Source organism: Eucyclogobius newberryi, unplaced genomic scaffold (assembly GCF_026437365.1).
Source record: "Eucyclogobius newberryi isolate DKJ021-1_F unplaced genomic scaffold, fEucNew1.0.hap1 SCAF_227, whole genome shotgun sequence".
Taxonomy (NCBI): domain Eukaryota; kingdom Metazoa; phylum Chordata; class Actinopteri; order Gobiiformes; family Gobiidae; genus Eucyclogobius; species Eucyclogobius newberryi.
The window spans coordinates 22,399-40,301 of record NW_027315865.1 but is presented as its reverse complement, the minus strand read 5'-3'; the positions used below and the strand labels follow the sequence as shown (position 1 = coordinate 40,301).

At 45.8% G+C, this 17,903-nt stretch overlaps 1 protein-coding gene across 5 annotated transcripts in view; it reads right to left on the bottom strand.

Moving 5' to 3' along the window:
* LOC140372402 (DAZ-associated protein 1-like) overlaps nt 1–17,903 on the bottom strand; it is a 67,723-nt gene that overhangs the window by 27,691 nt on the left and 22,129 nt on the right. For 3 of the 5 annotated variants that reach the window (XM_072459498.1, XM_072459496.1, XM_072459499.1), the window contains one exon: nt 17,355–17,522. In XM_072459498.1, the coding sequence (XP_072315599.1) occupies nt 17,355–17,522 (168 nt within the window). The remainder of the gene's footprint in view (nt 1–17,354; nt 17,523–17,903) is intronic. The other 2 variants (XM_072459497.1, XM_072459500.1) reach the window with 1 other exon arrangement.

The window sequence follows — 17,903 nt, the reverse complement described above, 5'->3', positions numbered from 1 at the left end:
AATGGGAGCAATTTTTAGATCTGCAATATTCCAAAATAAGTTGTCCAACTTTGCGGCTGCGCCGCACACAGACCGTAAAAGGTATCTCAAAAAATTGGATAACTTTAGATGCCCCACTCGTCCAGAGGACGTACGCCGATTTTGAAGTCGGTGGGCAAAACGCCCTAGGAGGAGTTCGTCAAAGTTTGACGTGAACAAAATGGCTAACACAGCCTGTTTTCATTTTCAAAGGAAGATGGCGGCCATAGGGTAAGTCTGGGGGCGTGGCCACAATGATTTTTTTTGTTTGTCCTCACGAGAGGAATGCGTGTCCCGAATTTCGTAGCTTTACGCCAAAGTTGACCTCGGGGCGTCTCCCATAGGCGCAATGTATTTTGACTTTTGTCGGTGGCGCTGTCGCGCCATTTTTTTTGAAAAAAAAAAATGGCCCAGAAAAAACAAAATTTTTCGCCGATTCTGAATTTTGGATAAAGTTTGGTGAGTTTTTAAGCATGTTCAGGGGGTCAAATTAGAGTTCAAAGCGATGAAGAACAAGAAAAATTAAAGCCGCAAGCGGCATCCAACGGCCCTCGCGGGCCGCCGGCCTTCCGACTCTGCGCTTTTGACTTGATAAAGATGGCGCCCTTATTGTGTGTTGAATAAAAAAAGAACTTGACAGACGGCGACACATTGGACATGGCCAATCCAGTGCAAATGAACACAAGTGTCAGTCAAATTTGCTGCGCCGCCGCACAGAGACCGTAGCACTTGGAATAAAAATATGGATAACTTTTGATGCCGCGCTTGTGTAGATGATTTTCCCCAAATATGAGCTTGATCGAGCTATTGCCCACAGAGGAGTTCATTAAAGTGTGAAGCGTAAATGTGAACATTTCAGAGATTTCGCTGTTTTCCCATTTCTGACATATATTTGCGGGTCCGCCACACAGAGACCGTAGCACTTAGAATCAAAATATGGGTAAGTTTTGATGCCCCGCTTGTGTAGATGATATTCTCCAAATATGAACTTGATCGGACAATCGCCCTAGGAGGAGTTTGTTAAAGTGTGAAGCGTAAAAATGTGGTGATTTGAGCGATTCTACGATTTTCCCATAAGGATAACATGGGATGTTTCTGTCATCGCTACGGTTACGCCGTACAAAATATGACTTTGGCTCTCATACTTTTATGATCAGGATGGCAAATTAGAATTTTGTTCAAAATATCATGTCATTTGGAAAAACTCTATTGTTTATAGGCCACTCTGAAGGCCAAATAGTCAGAATTCTGGGAAACGTTTGCGGCTCCGTCGCACAGAGACCGTAAAAGTTATCCTTAAAATTTGGATAACTTTAGATGCACTACTTGTCTAGAGGACGTACACCGATTTTGAGGTTGGTGGGCAAAACGCACTAGGAGGACTTCGTTAAAGTGTAAAACATAAAAATGTGGTAATTTGAGAGATTTGGTGGTTTTCCCATAGGGATAACATGGAAGGTTTCTGTCATCGCTACGACTACGCCGTAAAAAATAAGGCATTTTTGTGATTGGCTTTTGTGATCGGGACGGCAAAATAGAATTTTGGGTAAAGTTTAGACAATTTTGGTAAAACTAATTTTTGACCTTCAATGTTAATTTAAAGGTCACTCTGTAGGGGGCGCTATCGCGCCCATTTCAATTTTGTCATCATAAACTGGTCCAAACTAGAAAGTTTAAGAACTGATTCAAATTTGGTCCTAATCGGACTCTTTTTGATCAAATGGGAGCAATTTTTAGATCTGCAATATTCCAAAATAAGTTGTCCAACTTTGCGGCTGCGCCGCACACAGACCGTAAAAGGTATCTCAAAAAATTGAATAACTTTAGATGCCCCACTTGTCCAGAGGACGTACGCCGATTTTGAAGTCGGTGGGCAAAACGCCCTAGGAGGAGTTCGTCAAAGTTTGACGTGAACAAAATGGCTAACACAGCGTGTTTTCATTTTCAAAGGAAGATGGCAGCCATAGGGTAAGTCTGGGGGCGTGGCCACAATGATTTTTTTTTTTTGTCCTCACGAGAGGAATGCGTGTCCCGAATTTCGTAGCTTTACGACAAAGTTGACCTCGGGGCGTCTCCCATAGGCGCAATGTATTTTGACTTTTGTCGGTGGCGCTGTCGCGCCATTTTTTAACGAAAAAAAAAATGGCCCAGAAAAAACAAAATTTTTCGCCGATTTTGAATTTTGGGCAAAGTTTGGTGAGTTTTTGAGCATGTTCAGGGGGTCAAATTAGAGTTCAAAGCGCTGAAGAAGAACAAGAAAAATAATAATAATAATAATAATAATAATATTTTTAGCAAAAACAATATAGCCGTTTTCACTATAACAACAAATTATACATCGTTTGAAAGCTCTAAGCCTTCCCGATGCCGCCATGGGGTGGAATCATCATTACGAGCGCTTACGCGCTCGTCAGTCCCTATTCCGTCGAGATGCCCCGCCCACTCCCCATAGACTTCCATTGATTTGAGCAGATACAAGCATGGCCCGTGCCTGCGGCATGGATTCTCGCGTACGGGACGATGCCAGGAGGGTTTTTGGAGGAATGCAGCGCTTCGCGCTGCTGTTGTCAACAATTAGTGAATGGGCTACGCCCATTCACTAATTGTTGACTATTTCTGTCATAGCAGGAGTAAGTATGCATGATCCATGCCTTCGGCATGGGCTAGTTCACTGTACTTGCCAGGGGCGACGGGGCACCAAACATGCGGGCTGCGCCCGCATGTTTGGTAAGACAGTTGCAACGCTGCCTTCGGCAGCGTTGCGGGAGCAATAGGCCCTCCGCCCTGCTGGGGCTCGGGCCTAATTAAAGCCGCAAGCGGCATCCAACGGCCCTCGCGGGCCGCCGGCCTTCCGACTCTGCGCTTTCGACTTGAGAAAGATGGCGCCCTTATTGTGTGTTGAATAAAAAAAGAACTTGACAGACGGCGACACATTGGACATGGCCAATCCAGTGCAAATCAACACAAGTGTCAGTCAAATTTGCTGTGCCGCCGCACAGAGACCGTAGCACTTGGAATAAAAATATGGATAACTTTTGATGCCCCGCTTGTGTAGATGATTTTCCCCAAATATGAGCTTGATCGAGCTATTGCCCACAGAGGAGTTCATTAAAGTGTGAAGCGTAAATATGAACATTTCAGAGATTTCGCTGTTTTCCCATTTCTGACATATATTTGCGGGTCCGCCACACAGAGACCGTAGCACTTAGAATCAAAATATGGATAAGTTTTGATGCCCCGCTTGTGTAGATGATATTCTCCAAATATGAACTTGATCGGACAATCGCCCTAGGAGGAGTTCGTTAAAGTGTGAAGCGTAAAAATGTGGTGATTTGAGCAATTCTATGATTTTCCCATAAGGATAACATGGGATGTTTCTGTCATCGCTACGGTTACGCCGTACAAAATATGACTTTGGCTCTCATACTTTTGTGATCAGGATGGCAAATTAGAATTTTGTTCAAAATATCATGTCATTTGGAAAAACTCTATTGTTTATAGGCCACTCTGAAGGCCAAATAGTCAGAATTCTGGGAAACGTTTGCGGCTCCGTCGCACAGAGACCGTAAAAGCTATCCTTAAAATTTTGATAACTTTAGATGCCCCACTTATCTAGAGGACGTACACCGATTTTGAGGTCGGTGGGCAAAACGCACTAGGAGGACTTCGTTAAAGTGTAAAACATAAAAATGTGGATATTCGAGAGATTTAGCGGTTTTCCCATAGGGATAACATGGGAGGTTTATGTCATCGCTACGACTACGCCGTAAAAATTAAGGCATTTGTCTGATTGGCTTTTTTGATCGGGACGCCAAAATAGAATTTTGGGTAAAGTTTAGAAAATTTTGGTAAAACTAATTTTTGACCTTCAATGTTAATTTAAAGGTCACTCTGTAGGGGGCGCTATCGCGCCCATTTCAATTTTGTCATCATAAACTGGTCCAAACTAGAAAGTTTAACAACTGATTCAAATATGGTCCTAATCGGACTCGTTTTGATCAAATGGGAGCAATTTTTAGATTAGCAATAAGTGGTCCAACTTTGCGGCTGCGCCGCACACAGAGCGTAAAAGGTATACCAAAAATTTGGATAACTTTAGATGCCCCAGTTGTCCAGAGGACGTACGCCGATTTTGAAGTTGGTGGGCAAAACGCCCTAGGAGGAGTTCGTCAAAGTTTGACGTGAACAAAATGGCTAACTCAGCTTGTTTTCATTTTCAAAGGAAGATGGCGGGCATAGGGTAAGTCTGGGGGCGTGGCCACAATGATATATTTTTTTTGTCCTCACGAGAGGAATGCGTGTCCCGAATTTCGTAGCTCTACGACAAAGTTGACCTCGGGGCGTCTCCCATAGGCGCAATGTATTTTGACTTTTGTCGGTGGCGCTGTCGCGCCATTTTTTGACGAAAAAAAAAATGGCCCAGAAAAAATCTAATTTTTCGCCGATTCTGAATTTTGGGCAAAGTTTGGTGAGTTTTTGAGCATGTTCAGGGGGTCAAATTAGAGCTCAAAGCGCAGAAGAAGAACAATAAAAAAAATAAAAATAATAATATTTTTAGCAAAAACAATATAGCCGTTTCCACTATAACAACAAATGATACATCGTTTGAAAGCTCTAAGCCTTCCCGATGCCGCCATGGGGTGGAATCATCATTACGAGCGCTTACGCGCTCGTCACTCCCTATTCCGTCGGGATGCCCCGCCCACTCCCCATAGACTTCCATTGATTTGAGCAGATACAAGCATGGCCCATGCCTGCGGCATGGATTCTCGCGTACGGGACGATGCCAGGAGGGTTTTTGGAGGAATGCAGCGCTTCGCGCTGCTGTTGTCAACAATTAGTGAATGGGCTACGCCCATTCACTAATTGTTGACTATTTCTGTCATAGCAGGAGTAAGTATGCATGATCCATGCCTTCGGCATGGGCTAGTTCACTGTACTTGCCAGGGGCGACGGGGTACCAAACATGCGGGCTGCGTTGCGGGAGCAATAGGCCCTCCGCCCTGCTGGGGCTCGGGCCTAATAATAAATATAGCCGCAAGCGGCAATGATCGGCCCTCGCCACGCCGCCGCCACGCCGCCGCTAACGCGCCCCAATTGTCCTTTTATTACGCCTACTGCTGAATCTGTGACGCTGTCACATCTTCTCCCCTTTGTTTTACCATCAAAAAGCAATTTTATTTTGAATTCTTGGCAAAATGTGCGGCTTTGCCGCACAGACACCGTGACTCTTTGAATAAAAATGTGGATAACTTTTGATGGTCCACCCATGAAGATGAGTCTCACCAAATTTCAGGTTAATAGGGCTGACGCCCTAAGAGGAGTTTGTGAAAGTCTAAAGTGTAAACATGTTCTGGCGATTTCCCCATTGGAATAACATGGAAGGTTTCGGTCATCGTTACGGCAACGCCATAACAATTATGACATGGGTCTCATTGACTTTTTTGATGGGCATGCTAAAATTGAGTTGTGTGTCAAATTTCATATAATTTCGCAAAACTAAACATTTAACCACCATATAAAATCTGTAGGGGGCGCTGTGATGCCAAATTAATTTATTTCACTTCAAGTAGGTTTAGGGCAAAGAGTTTAACAACTGATTCTAATTTGACGCAATTCGGACTTTATCTGCGCAAACGGCAGAAATGTAAAATTTGGGAGATTTCTGAAATTCTTGCTACAGTTTGCGGCTTCGCCGCACAGAGACCGTGACAGGTATCAATGTAATTTGGATAACTTTTGATGTCCCACTCCTCAGTAGCATTTTCACCAAATTTCAGCTTTTTAGGGCCAACGCCCTGGGAGGAGTTCGTAAAAGTACCACGTTTGGAAAAACTCCGAAGTCATGTTTAGCCATTTTTGAAGCAATATGGCCGACATTTGGTTGGGCGGACGGCGTTGCCGTAATAATATTTTTTACTTCTCTTGTCACCATCTACCTCGGCGCCAAATTTCATGATTCTACGATCAGATTTTTTTTGGGTCATTTCCCATCTCTCAATGCATTTTTGGTACATTTGGGGGCGCTGACGCGCCAATTTTTTTATTTTAGAAAAGGGAAATAGCCAGAATGTAGAGAGGCACGATTTTTAGAGGTGTGAACATTTTTGTGACTTTTCGTCAATGTTCACTGGGTGGAAAATAGGGGGGTTGGTCCTGAGAAGAAGAAAGAAGAAAGAATTAAAGCCGCAAGCGGCATCCAACGGCCCTCGCGGGCCGCCGGCCTTCCGACTCTGCTCTCTGCATTTTACAGAGATGGCGCTAACGCAATTGTCTAAGAACTAAGACAGCGACACATTGGACATGTACAATGCTGTGCTTAACCAGTGCAAATTAACACAAATGTCGGTCAAATGTGCAGCTCCAGCGCACAGAGACCGTGACACTTGGAATAAAAATATGGATAACTTTTGATGCTCCGCTTGTGTAGATTATTTTTCCCAAATATGAGCTTGATCGAGCTATTGCCCACAGAGGAGTTCATTAAAGTGTGAAGCATAAATGTGAACATTTCAAGGATTTGGCGTTTTTCCCATTTGTGACAGTATATTTGCAGCTCCACGGCACAGAGACCGTAGCACTTAAAATCAAAATATTGATAACTTTTGATGCCCCATTTGTGTAGATGATTTCCCCAAATATGAGCTTGATCGGGCAATCGGCCTAGGAGGAGTTGGTGAAAGTGTGAAGCGTGAAAATGTGGTCATTTTGGAGATTTCGCTGTTTTCCCATTTCTGACATATATTTGCGGGTCCGCCACACAGAGACCGTAGCACTTAGAATCAAAATATGGATAAGTTTTGATGGCCCGCTTGTGTAGATGATTTTCCCCAAATATGAGCTTGATCGGACAATCGCCCTAGGAGGAGTTTGTTAAAGTGTGAAGTGTAAAAATGTGGTGATTTGAGCGATTCTACGATTTTCCCATAAGGATAACATGGGATGTTTCTGTCAACGCTACGGTTACGCCGTACAAAATATGACTTTGGCTCTCATACTTGTATGATCAGGATGGCAAATTAGAATTTAGTGCAAAATGTCATGTCATTTGGAAAAACTCTATTGTTTATAGGCCACTCTGAAGGCCAAATAGTCAGAATTCTGGGAAACGTTTGCGGCTCCGTCGCACAGAGACCGTAAAAGTTATCCTTAAAATTTGGATAACTTTAGATGCACCACTTGTCTAGAGGACGTACACCGATTTTGAGGTTGAGGTGTAAAACATAAAAATGTGGTAATTTGAGAGATTTTGCGGTTTTCCCATAGGGATAACATGGGAGGTTTCTGTCATCGCTACGACTACGCCGTAAAAATTTAGGCATTTTTGTGATTGGCTTTTGTGATCGGGACGGCAAAATAGAATTTTGGGTAAAGTTTAGACAATTTTGGTAAAACTAATTTTTGACCTTCAATGTTAATTTAAAGGTCACTCTGTAGGGGGCGCTATCGCGGCCATTTCAATTTTGTCAGCCTAAACTGGTCCAAACTAGAAAGTTTAACAACTGATTCAAATTTGGTCCTAATCGGACTGGTTTTGATCAAATGGGAGCAATTTTTAGATCTGCAATATTCCAAAATAAGTTGTCCAACTTTGCGGCTGCGCCGCACACAGACCGTTAAAGGTATCTCAAAAAATTGAATAACTTTAGATGCCCCACTTGTCCAGAGGACGTACGCCGATTTTGAAGTCGGTGGGCAAAACGCCCTAGGAGGAGTTCGTCAAAGTTTGACGTGAACAAAATGACTAACACAGCGTATTTTCATTTTCAAAGGAAGATGGCGGCCATAGGGTAAGTCTGGGGGCGTGGCCACAATGATTTTTTTTGTTCGTCCTCAAGAGAGGAATGCGTGTCCCGAATTTCGTAGCTTTACGCCAAAGTTGACCTCGGGGCGTCTCCCATAGGCGCAATGTATTTTGACTTTTGTCGGTGGCGCTGTCGCGCCATTTTTTAACGAAAAAAAAAATGGCCCAGAAAAAATCAAATTTTTCGCCGATTCTGAATTTTGGGCAAAGTTTGGTGAGTTTTTGAGCATGTTCAGGGGGTCAAATTAGAGATCAAAAAGCAGAAGAACAAGAAAAATAAAAATAATAATATTTTTAGCAAAAACAATATAGCCGTTTCCACTATAACAACAAATTATACATCGTTTGAAAGCTCTAAGCCTTCCCGATGCCGCCATGGGGTGGAATCATCATTACGAGCGCTTACGCGCTTGTCACTCCCTATTCCGTCGGGATGCCCCGCCCACTCCCCATAGACTTCCATTAATTTGAGCAGATACAAGCATGGCCCATGCCTGCGGCATGGATTCTCGCGTACGGGACGATGCCAGGAGGGTTTTTGGAGGAATGCAGCGCTTCGCGCTGCTGTTGTCAACAATTAGTGAATGGGCTACGCCCATTCACTAATTGTTGACTATTTCTGTCATAGCAGGAGTAAGTATGCATGATCCATGCCTTCGGCATGGGCTAGTTCACTGTACTTGCCAGGGGCGACGGGGTACCAAACATGCGGGCTGCGCCCGCATGTTTGGTCAGACAGTTGCAACGCTGCCTTCGGCAGCGTTGCGGGAGCAATAGGCCCTCCGCCCTGCTGGGGCTCGGGCCTAATAATATTCCGATGCGAAAACAATGTTTCCCATTTTTCAAAAATCATAAACTATACATTTTCGGAAAGCGCTCGCGCTTTCCTACCTCATGGTGTGGGTCCCTGGTCACTGACAGGTACTTTCGTTAATTTTGAGTGGGCTCTGCCCACTTTGTGTTTTTGGCCCTCTATACAGTAATAATGTTCAATTTTTGCATTACATGCTTATATGCACGGAACATGCAAGAGATGGGGAATGTATTCGTGAGCTACTTAGCGCAAATGAGTGCTTTATATGGGGATGACGACCGCTTCGCGGTCGTCATCTCAATGTAAAGTGCTCGTTTAGTGCGCACTTTTGCACGGGCTTCGCCCGTTTACAACGGTAATGTTCCATTTTCCTACTACTAATTAGTATGCACGGGGCGTGCATGAGTGAAGGAGTGCGTTAGTGAGTGTTTGGAAGTGGGCGAGCGCTTCGCGCTCGATTTCGTGCGCACTACGTGCGCACTTTCGCAGCCGTGCTTCGCACGGCCTTACGAGATTAATAGGCCTCTCGCCAGCTTGTGGCGCTCGGGCCTAATAATATTTTTAGCAAAAACAATATAGCCGTTTCCACTATAACAACAAATTATACATCGTTTGAAAGCTCTAAGCCTTCCCGATGCCGCCATGGGGTGGAATCATCATTACGAGCGCTTACGCGCTCGTCACTCCCTATTCCGTCGGGATGCCCCGCCCACTCCCCATAGACTTCCATTGATTTGAGCAGATACAAGCATGGCCCATGCCTGCGGCATGGATTCTCGCGTACGGGACGATGCCAGGAGGGTTTTTGGAGGAATGCAGCGCTTCGCGCTGCTGTTGTCAACAATTAGTGAATGGGCTACGCCCATTCACTAATTGTTGACTATTTCTGTCATAGCAGGAGTAAGTATGCATTATCCATGCCTTCGGCATGGGCTAGTTCACTGTACTTGCCAGGGGCGACGGGGCACCAAACATGCGGGCTGTGCCCGCATGTTTGGTCAGACAGTTGAACGCTGCCGAAGGCAGCGTTGCGGGAGCAATAGGCCCTCCGCCCTGCTGGGGCTCGGGCCTAATTAAAGCCGCAAGCGACATCCAACGGCCCTCGCGGGCCGCCGGCCTTCCGACTCTGCGCTTTCGACTTGATAAAGATGGCGCCCTTATTGTGTGTTGAATTAAAAAAGAACTTGACAGACGGCGACACATTGGACATGGCCAATCCAGTGCAAATCAACACAAGTGTCAGTCAAATGTGCTGCTCCGCCGCACAGAGACCGTAGCACTTGGAATAAAAATATGGATAACTTTTGATGCCCCGCCTGTGTAGATGATATTTCCCAAAGTAAAGCTTGATCGAGCTATTGCCCACGGAGGAGTTTGTTAAAGTGTGAAGCGTAAATGTGAACATTTCAAGGATTTGGCGTTTTTCCCATTTGTGACAGTATATTTGCAGCTCCACGGCAAAGAGACCGTACCACTTAAAATCAAAATATGACTAACTTTTGATGCCCCGTTTGTGAAGATGATTTTCCCCAAATATGGGCTTGATCGGGCAATCGCCCTAGGAGGAGTTTGTTAAAGTGTGAAGCGTAAAAATGTGGTGATTTGAGCGATTCTACAATTTTCCCATAAGGATAACATGGGATGTTTCTGTCAACGCTTCGGTTACGCCGTACAAAATATGACTTTGGCTCTCATACTTTTATGATCAGGATGGCAAATTAGAATTTTGTTCAAAATATCATGTCATTTGGAAAAACTCTATTGTATATAGGCCACTCTGAAGGCCAAATAGTCAGAATTCTGGGAAACGTTGCCGGCTCCGTCGCACAGAGACCGTAAAAGTTATCCTTAAAATTTGGATAAATTTAGATGCCCCACTTGTCTAGAGGACGTACACCGATTTTGAGGTTCGTGGGCAAAACGCACTAGGAGGAGTTCGTTAAAGTGTGAAACATAAAAATGTGGATATTTGAGAGATTTTGCGGTTTTCCCATAGGGATAACATGGGAGGTTTCTGTCATCGCTACGACTACGCCGTAAAAAATAAGGCATTTGTCTGATTGGCTTTTTTGATCGGGACGCCAAAATAGAATTTTGGGTGAAGTTTAGAACATTTTGGTAAAACTAATTTTTGACCTTCAATGTTAATTTCAAGGTCACTCTGTAGGGGGCGCTATCGCGCCCATTTCAATTATGTCATCATAAACTGGTCCAAACCGGAAAGTTTAACAACTGATTCAAATTTGGTCCTAATCGGACTCGTTTTGATCAAATGGGAGCAATTTTTAGATCTGCAATATTCCAAAATAAGTTGTCCAACTTTGCGGCTGCGCCGCACACAGACCGTAAAAGGTATCTCAAAAAATTGGATAACTTTAGATGCCCCACTTGTCCAGAGGACGTACGCCGATTTTGAAGTCGGTGGGCAAAACGCCCTAGGAGGAGTTCGTCAAAGTTTGACGTGAACAAAATGGCTAACACAGCGTGTTTTCATTTTCAAAGGAAGATGGCGGCCATAGGGTAAGTCTGGGGGCGTGGTCACAATGATTTTTTTTTTTTGTCCTCACGAGAGGAATGCGTGTCCCGAATTTCGTAGCTTTACGACAAAGTTGACCTCGGGGCGTCTCCCATAGGCGCAATGTATTTTGACTTTTGTCGGTGGCGCTGTCGCGCCATTTTTTGACGAAAAAAAAAATGGCCCTGAAAAAATCAAATTTTTCGCCGATTCTGAATTTTGGGCAAAGTTTGGTGAGTTTTTGAGCATGTTCAGGGGGTCAAATTAGAGCTCAAAAAGCAGAAGAACAAGAAAAATAATAAAAATAAAAATAATAATATTTTTAGCAAAAACAATATAGCTGTTTCCACTATAACAACAAATTATACATCGTTTGAAAGCTCTAAGCCTTCCCGATGCCGCCATGGGGTGTAATCATCATTACGAGCGCTTACGCGCTCGTCACTCCCTATTCCGTCGGGATGCCCCGCCCACTCCCCATAGACTTCCATTGATTTGAGCAGATACAAGCATGGCCCATGCCTGCGACATGGATTCTCGCGTACGGGACGATGCCAGGAGGGTTTTTGGAGGAATGCAGCGCTTCGCGCTGCTGTTGTCAACAATTAGTGAATGGGCTACGCTACATTAGATGATTCTTATTCTACACCTCGCTGGGGGGGAAAGAGCCTGAGCTTGTGCGGGAGGTTGAGCGATACCGACTAGATATAGTCGGCCTCACCTCCACGCACAGTTTGGGCTCTGGAACCCATCTCCTCGAGAGGGGCTGGACGCTCCACTTCTCTGGTGTTGCCCGCGGGGAGAGGCGGGGCTGGTGTGGGCTTGCTTATAGCCCCTCAGCTCAGCCGCCACGTGTTGGAGTTTACCCCGGTGAATGAGACCTGTCCCTCCGCCTTCGGGTGGGGGACAGGTCTCTCACTGTTGTGGCGGCCTACGGGCCGAACAGCAGTGCAGAGTACCCGGCCTTCTTGGAGTCCTCGGGAGGGGTACTGGACAGTGCACCGACCGGGGACTCCGTTGTTCTACTGGGGGACTTCAACGCCCATGTGGCCAATGACAGTGACACCTGGAGAGGGGTGATCGGGAAGAACGGCTTCCCCGATCTGAACCCGAGTGGTGTTCAGTTATTGGACTTCTGTGCTAGCCACGGATTGTCCATAACGAACACCATGTTCAAGCACAAGGGTGTCCATCAGTGCACATGGCACCAGGACACCCTAGGCCGGAGGTCAATGATCGACTTTGTTGTCGTGTCATCAGACCTCCGGCCGCGTGTCTTGGACACTCGGGTGAAGAGAGGGGCAGAGTTGTCAACCGATCACCACCTGGTGGTGAGTTGGATCCGCTGGCGGAGGAGGAAGCCGGACAGACTTGGCAGACCCAAGCGCATTGTGAGGGTCTGTTGGGAACGTCTAGTGGAGCCCTCTGTCAGTAGGGTATTCAACTCGTACCTCCGGGAGAGCTTCTCCCATGTCCCGGGGGAGGCTGGGGACATTGAGTCCGAGTGGACCATGTTCTCCGCCTCCATTGTTGATGCGGCTGCTCGGAGCTGTGGTCGCAAGGTCTCCGGTGCCTGTCGTGGCGGCAACCCCCGAAGCAGTGTCTCACCAACACCGTTTACGGTGCGGGTGGAGGCCTGCTGACCTCGACTGGGGATGTCGTCGGACGGTGGAAGGAATACTTTGAGGATCTCCTTAATCCCTCAGTCACGTCTTCCGAAGAGGAAGTAGAGACCGGGGACTCGGAGGCTGGCTCATCCATCACCCAAGCTGAAGTCACTGAGGTTGTTCGCAAACTCCTCGGTGGCAGGGCTCCGGGGGTGGATGAGATCCGCCCTGAGTACCTAAAGTATCTGGATGTTGTAGGACTGTCTTGGTTGACACGTCTCTGCAACATCGCGTGGCGTTCGGGGACCGTGCCTCTGGACTGGCAGACCGGGGTGGTGGTCCCTCTGTTCAAGAAGGGGGACCGGAGGGTGTGTTCCAATTACAGAGGGATCACACTCCTCAGCCTCCCAGGTAAGGTCTATTCCAAGGTACTGGAGAGGAGAATCCGACCGATAGTCGAACCTCGGATTCAGGAGGAGCAGAGTGGTTTTCGTCCCGGTCGTGGAACACTGGACCAGCTCTATACCCTCCATCGGGTGCTCGAGGGTTCATGGGAGTTTGCCCAACCGGTCCACATGTGTTTGTGGATCTGGAGAAGGCTTTTGACCGTGTCCCTCGGGGTGTCCTTTGGGGGGTGCTCCGGGAGTATGGGGTCCGGGGCCCTTTGCTCAGGGCTGTCCGGTCCCTGTATGACCGGAGCAGGAGCTGTGTTCGCATTGCCGGCAGTAAGTCAGACCTGTTCCCAGTGCATGTTGGACTCCGCCAGGGCTGCCCTTTGTCACCGGTTCTGTTCATAATTTTTATGGACAGAATTTCTAGGCGCAGTCGGGGGTCGGAGGGTGTCCGGTTTGGGGACCACAGGATCTCATCTCTGCTGTTTGCAGACAATGTTGTCCTGATGGCTCCATCAAACCCGGACCTGCAACATACACTGGGACGGTTTGCAGCTGAGTGTGAAGCGGCTGGGATGAGAATCAGCACCTCCAAATCCGAGGCCATGGTTCTCGACCGGAAAAAGGTGGCTTGCCCTCTCCAGGTGGGTGGGGTGTCCTTGCCCCAAGTGGAGGAGTTCAAGTATCTCGGGGTCTTGTTCACGAGTGAGGGAAGGATGGAGCGTGAGATTGACAGGCGGATCGGTGCAGCGGCTGCAGTGATGCAGTCGCTGCATCGGACCGTTGTGGTGAAGAGGGAGCTGAGCCGAAAGGCAAAGCTCTCTGTTTACCGGTCGGTCTACGTTCCTACCCTCACCTATGGTCATGAGCTTTGGGTAGTGACCGAAAGAACAAGATCGCGGATACAAGCGGTCAAAATGAGTTTCCTCCGCCGTGTGGCTAGGCGCTCCCTTAGAGATAGGGTGAGGAGCTCGGCCACACGGGGGGAGCTCGGAGTAGAGCCGCTGCTCCTCCACGTCGAGAGGAGCCAGCTGAGGTGGCTCGGGCATCTGTTCCGGATGCCTCCTGGGCGCCTCCCTCGGGAGGTGTTTCAGGCATGTCCCACCGGGAAGAGGCCCCGGGGAAGACCCAGGACACGCTGGAGAGACTATGTCTCTCGGCTGGCCTGGGAACGCCTCGGGATCCCCCCGGAGGAGTTAGAGGAAGTGTCTGGGGAGGAGGAAGTCTGGGAGTCCCTGCTCAGACTGCTGCCCCCGCGACCCGGCCCCGGATAAAGCGGCAGAAGATGGATGGATGGATGGATTCTTATTCTTCTTATTATGATTATTATATAAGCATAAGAGACTTAGTATGTGTGTATGTATACGTGAATATGTGAATATACATTATATGTGAATACATATATATTTTTTAAAGAACTCCAGAGGCATTTACATGTGAAAAGACTGCAATATGAACTGATAAATAAACAATACCATGTGTATTGTAATATGGTAGCTAAGTTGGTTCTGACAGATGAACAATGTAAACACGTAGAACAGGGATCGTTAAACTTTTACCACGGTCCAGTTTCAAGAACTTCATGGCATCTCTTTTATATTATAATATAAAGAGTATTATAATAGGCCTAGTTTTTTCACCAAAAATATACAAATTTATAATATTATTATATTTTCAAATAGCAAATAGTGAGTTATGTTTTTTTAAATGTATGAGTTGAAACACATATTTTTAAGTTGATTTGAGGTAGAATATAAAGCTGACATGCTGTGGAGCAGGATGGTGTTTCATTCTTTACTGTTTTATTTCATTGCTTTACGTTGCACCAAATCACCAAAACACAATAAACACCTTTCTGCTTCTGCTTCTGCTTCTGCTTCTGACTCTCATTCTCATTCTCATTATGATTATGATTATGATTATGAAACTTCACTGAATGCAGCGATGGTGTTGGTGTTACATGAGCCTAGCTGCCTGTTGCAGTGCACACATACAGCAGCAGGTATATCAGTTCATTCCTTTTGTTGCTTTTGTGAGCGGAATATAGGGGTGCGCCAAATTATCGATATGGCGATCTATCGCAATATATACTTCCGCAATCGATTCTTGATGCTTTCTTGTCAAGTATCGATCTTTTAACGTTGTAAAAAGCCGCTATAAATGCTTTATTCCCCGTTGCTTTGTTGAAACACTTCTTTAGAGTTAGCTAGGGAAAGAAAGAAGAAGTCGTACACGGACACGGAAATGCCGTCAGATGAGGAAAACAAAAGAGGCGAGACCATGATCTATTATATTACAGATCCAGGTCTGGCGTCTCACATGATGTGGGTGTGTGTTCTTACATAACGCACACACTGCTACACTGGGGACGCAAACCAACTGCTAATTTAAACTGTGATGCAAACTCCGACGCACCAAACTATCTCTCCCTCGCTCCGCTCGCCGGTGGTCTAGGCTCCGCCCCTTAAAGGGCCAGCATGACAGTCTCTCATAGAACCTTTTTAACAAATGGGATACAAGTTTAGTTATCATTGTTTCAACAAAAAATAAATTGAGATAAATTTACAACAAAAAAAGTATTTCTTTAAAAATATGATATATCGCCAGTTATTATAGACAATATATCTTTAATCGCAGTATTGCCATATCGTGATATTATCGTATCGTGAGCCGTGTATCGTATCGTGAGGTGATTCCCAGCCCTAGCGGAATAGATAAGTATTGTGAAGCGAACTCTCATCAGTCGCTTCTATAAAAGACATTAAGAATGATTTTGCTGTAAAAACTTTCTCCAACCTCGCTGCAATCTGACGCAAGACGGGTCGTGAAGGAAAGCTTTGAATTAAATTTGTCTGAAACTGCTCCTTAAAACCCGCTCATCTTTAACACACAGTGGTTTTAATAACATCATGTCAAAGTAACGCCCGACTCACAGGGAAATACAGGTTGCTAGAGAAATTGGACCACCATCATCATGCGTTTTGGGACTGTCCCATTTCTCATTCAATTGGACTGAGAGTAACAAAGAACTGCAAACTGCATCCCACTTGACTACAGAACTACCGTATGAATTTTGGGCCTCAAAACTCCTGCGATGGATACATGGAACAAATTACATTCAGACTTAAAAGAATAATAGAGGATTTTCCGCCGATTTGAGAACTTAAGCGACTGTCCATTTTTTTTAAATGCGCATGAGCACACTCACCCTCCTGTTCTTTTCAAGAGGACGCCTGTCATCAAACCTTGTGCGTGAGCACGCGACAGCTCCCCTGCCACACGTGCATTTGTTTATTGGCGCAACGGATCGTATCGCATCTTTTGTCTCTGCAGATTTTCGACTCTTCGGAGCCAGCTCAAACACAGTCTTTCTCTGTCGTCCCTCAGCCATTTTTGTACTGTACACTGAAAGAACTCGCTAAACACATACCGGCATATCAACCACACATGCGCAGCCAGGGAAATGTGCTGCTGGGAACGAGCCTGCAGGTGTGCAGTAGCACGCAGGGAATGGGAGAACTACTCGGCTGTCCACGCCAGGAGGAAATTAAACTCAGGTCGCCAAAAATCCTCTATTATTCCTTCAATTTGAAAAAGGGCACATATGATAAAACTTTGGTTTCAAATGGGACAATTACGCTGGACTACATATTATATATTCTCATTGTGTCTCTGTGTTCCGTTTTTAAAAATCTGGAGGAAAAAAAGAGTTCTCTGGAAAAACAGATAACTGAGGTCCAGCTTGTTCTGATGAAAAACAATGATGCTGAATTAAAACAAAATTGACAAATGAAGAGTTAACATTTTTGGTGAAAAGAATGTTTTAAACTAGTTCTAATTGAAAAGTAAAAAATATTGTTCAGGTTGAGTGGGAATATTGTTTGCAATTAGGAGAAATGGCTGGTTAGAGCTCACAAAGATATAGAGGCTTTGAGGAAGAGCTCTCATGCTGCAGTGGAATGGAGTTAATCCAGGAAAAGCTAATATCACAAACAGATTAAAACCTGCAAAGGCTGCTCTAATTTAACACAACGATGTAGAATGTCCACAGAGCACTGAAGCAGCATCACAGCAATGTCTTGGTGCATATACACTGTATATTATACAGTAAGCACCAGCCTGTGCATGTGGGGATGACTGCAGAAGCTGTGGGCATGGAAAACCATGGGCCTAATGTCTGGTGTATCCACAGTGCAGTGCTCACCATATTGACTGTAGGAGAAGTCAGGCTGCCCAGTTGAAGCCTTGCTGAGGTCCTGAGTTGGAGTTGTGGCTGGAGCGAAGCCGAGAGGAGCACTAACAGGAGTGGTGGGGGGAGGGGGGACCTGTGTGGCAAACTGCTCGGCCTGTGCTGTGGCAAAACTGTAACCTGCTGGAACAAACAAACACACACTTATGAATGCTGTGTGGCAACAGGAGAAGCATTTCTATTCAAGTGACGTGACACATTTGTTGCAGGGGCCATCTTGAGGACAAAAGCCGCATGCTGCACTGTGGGCTGTGCCAACAAAAAGTCTCAAAACAAAGGATTCCTCTTGGTTAACATCTCGAAAGAGCCCGTTTGGCAGCAGAAATGGATAACTGTCCTCAGAAGGGACCAGTGTACTTATAGAAATCACTTCGGACTGAGCGGTGAGCTGTTTGTTTCAGGTAGGTAGCATATGGCTAATACTAGTTTACATATTACTGCGTGGCTCAACCACTACAAAATAATTTTCAAGGCTTTGGATATACAATGGAACACTACCAAGAA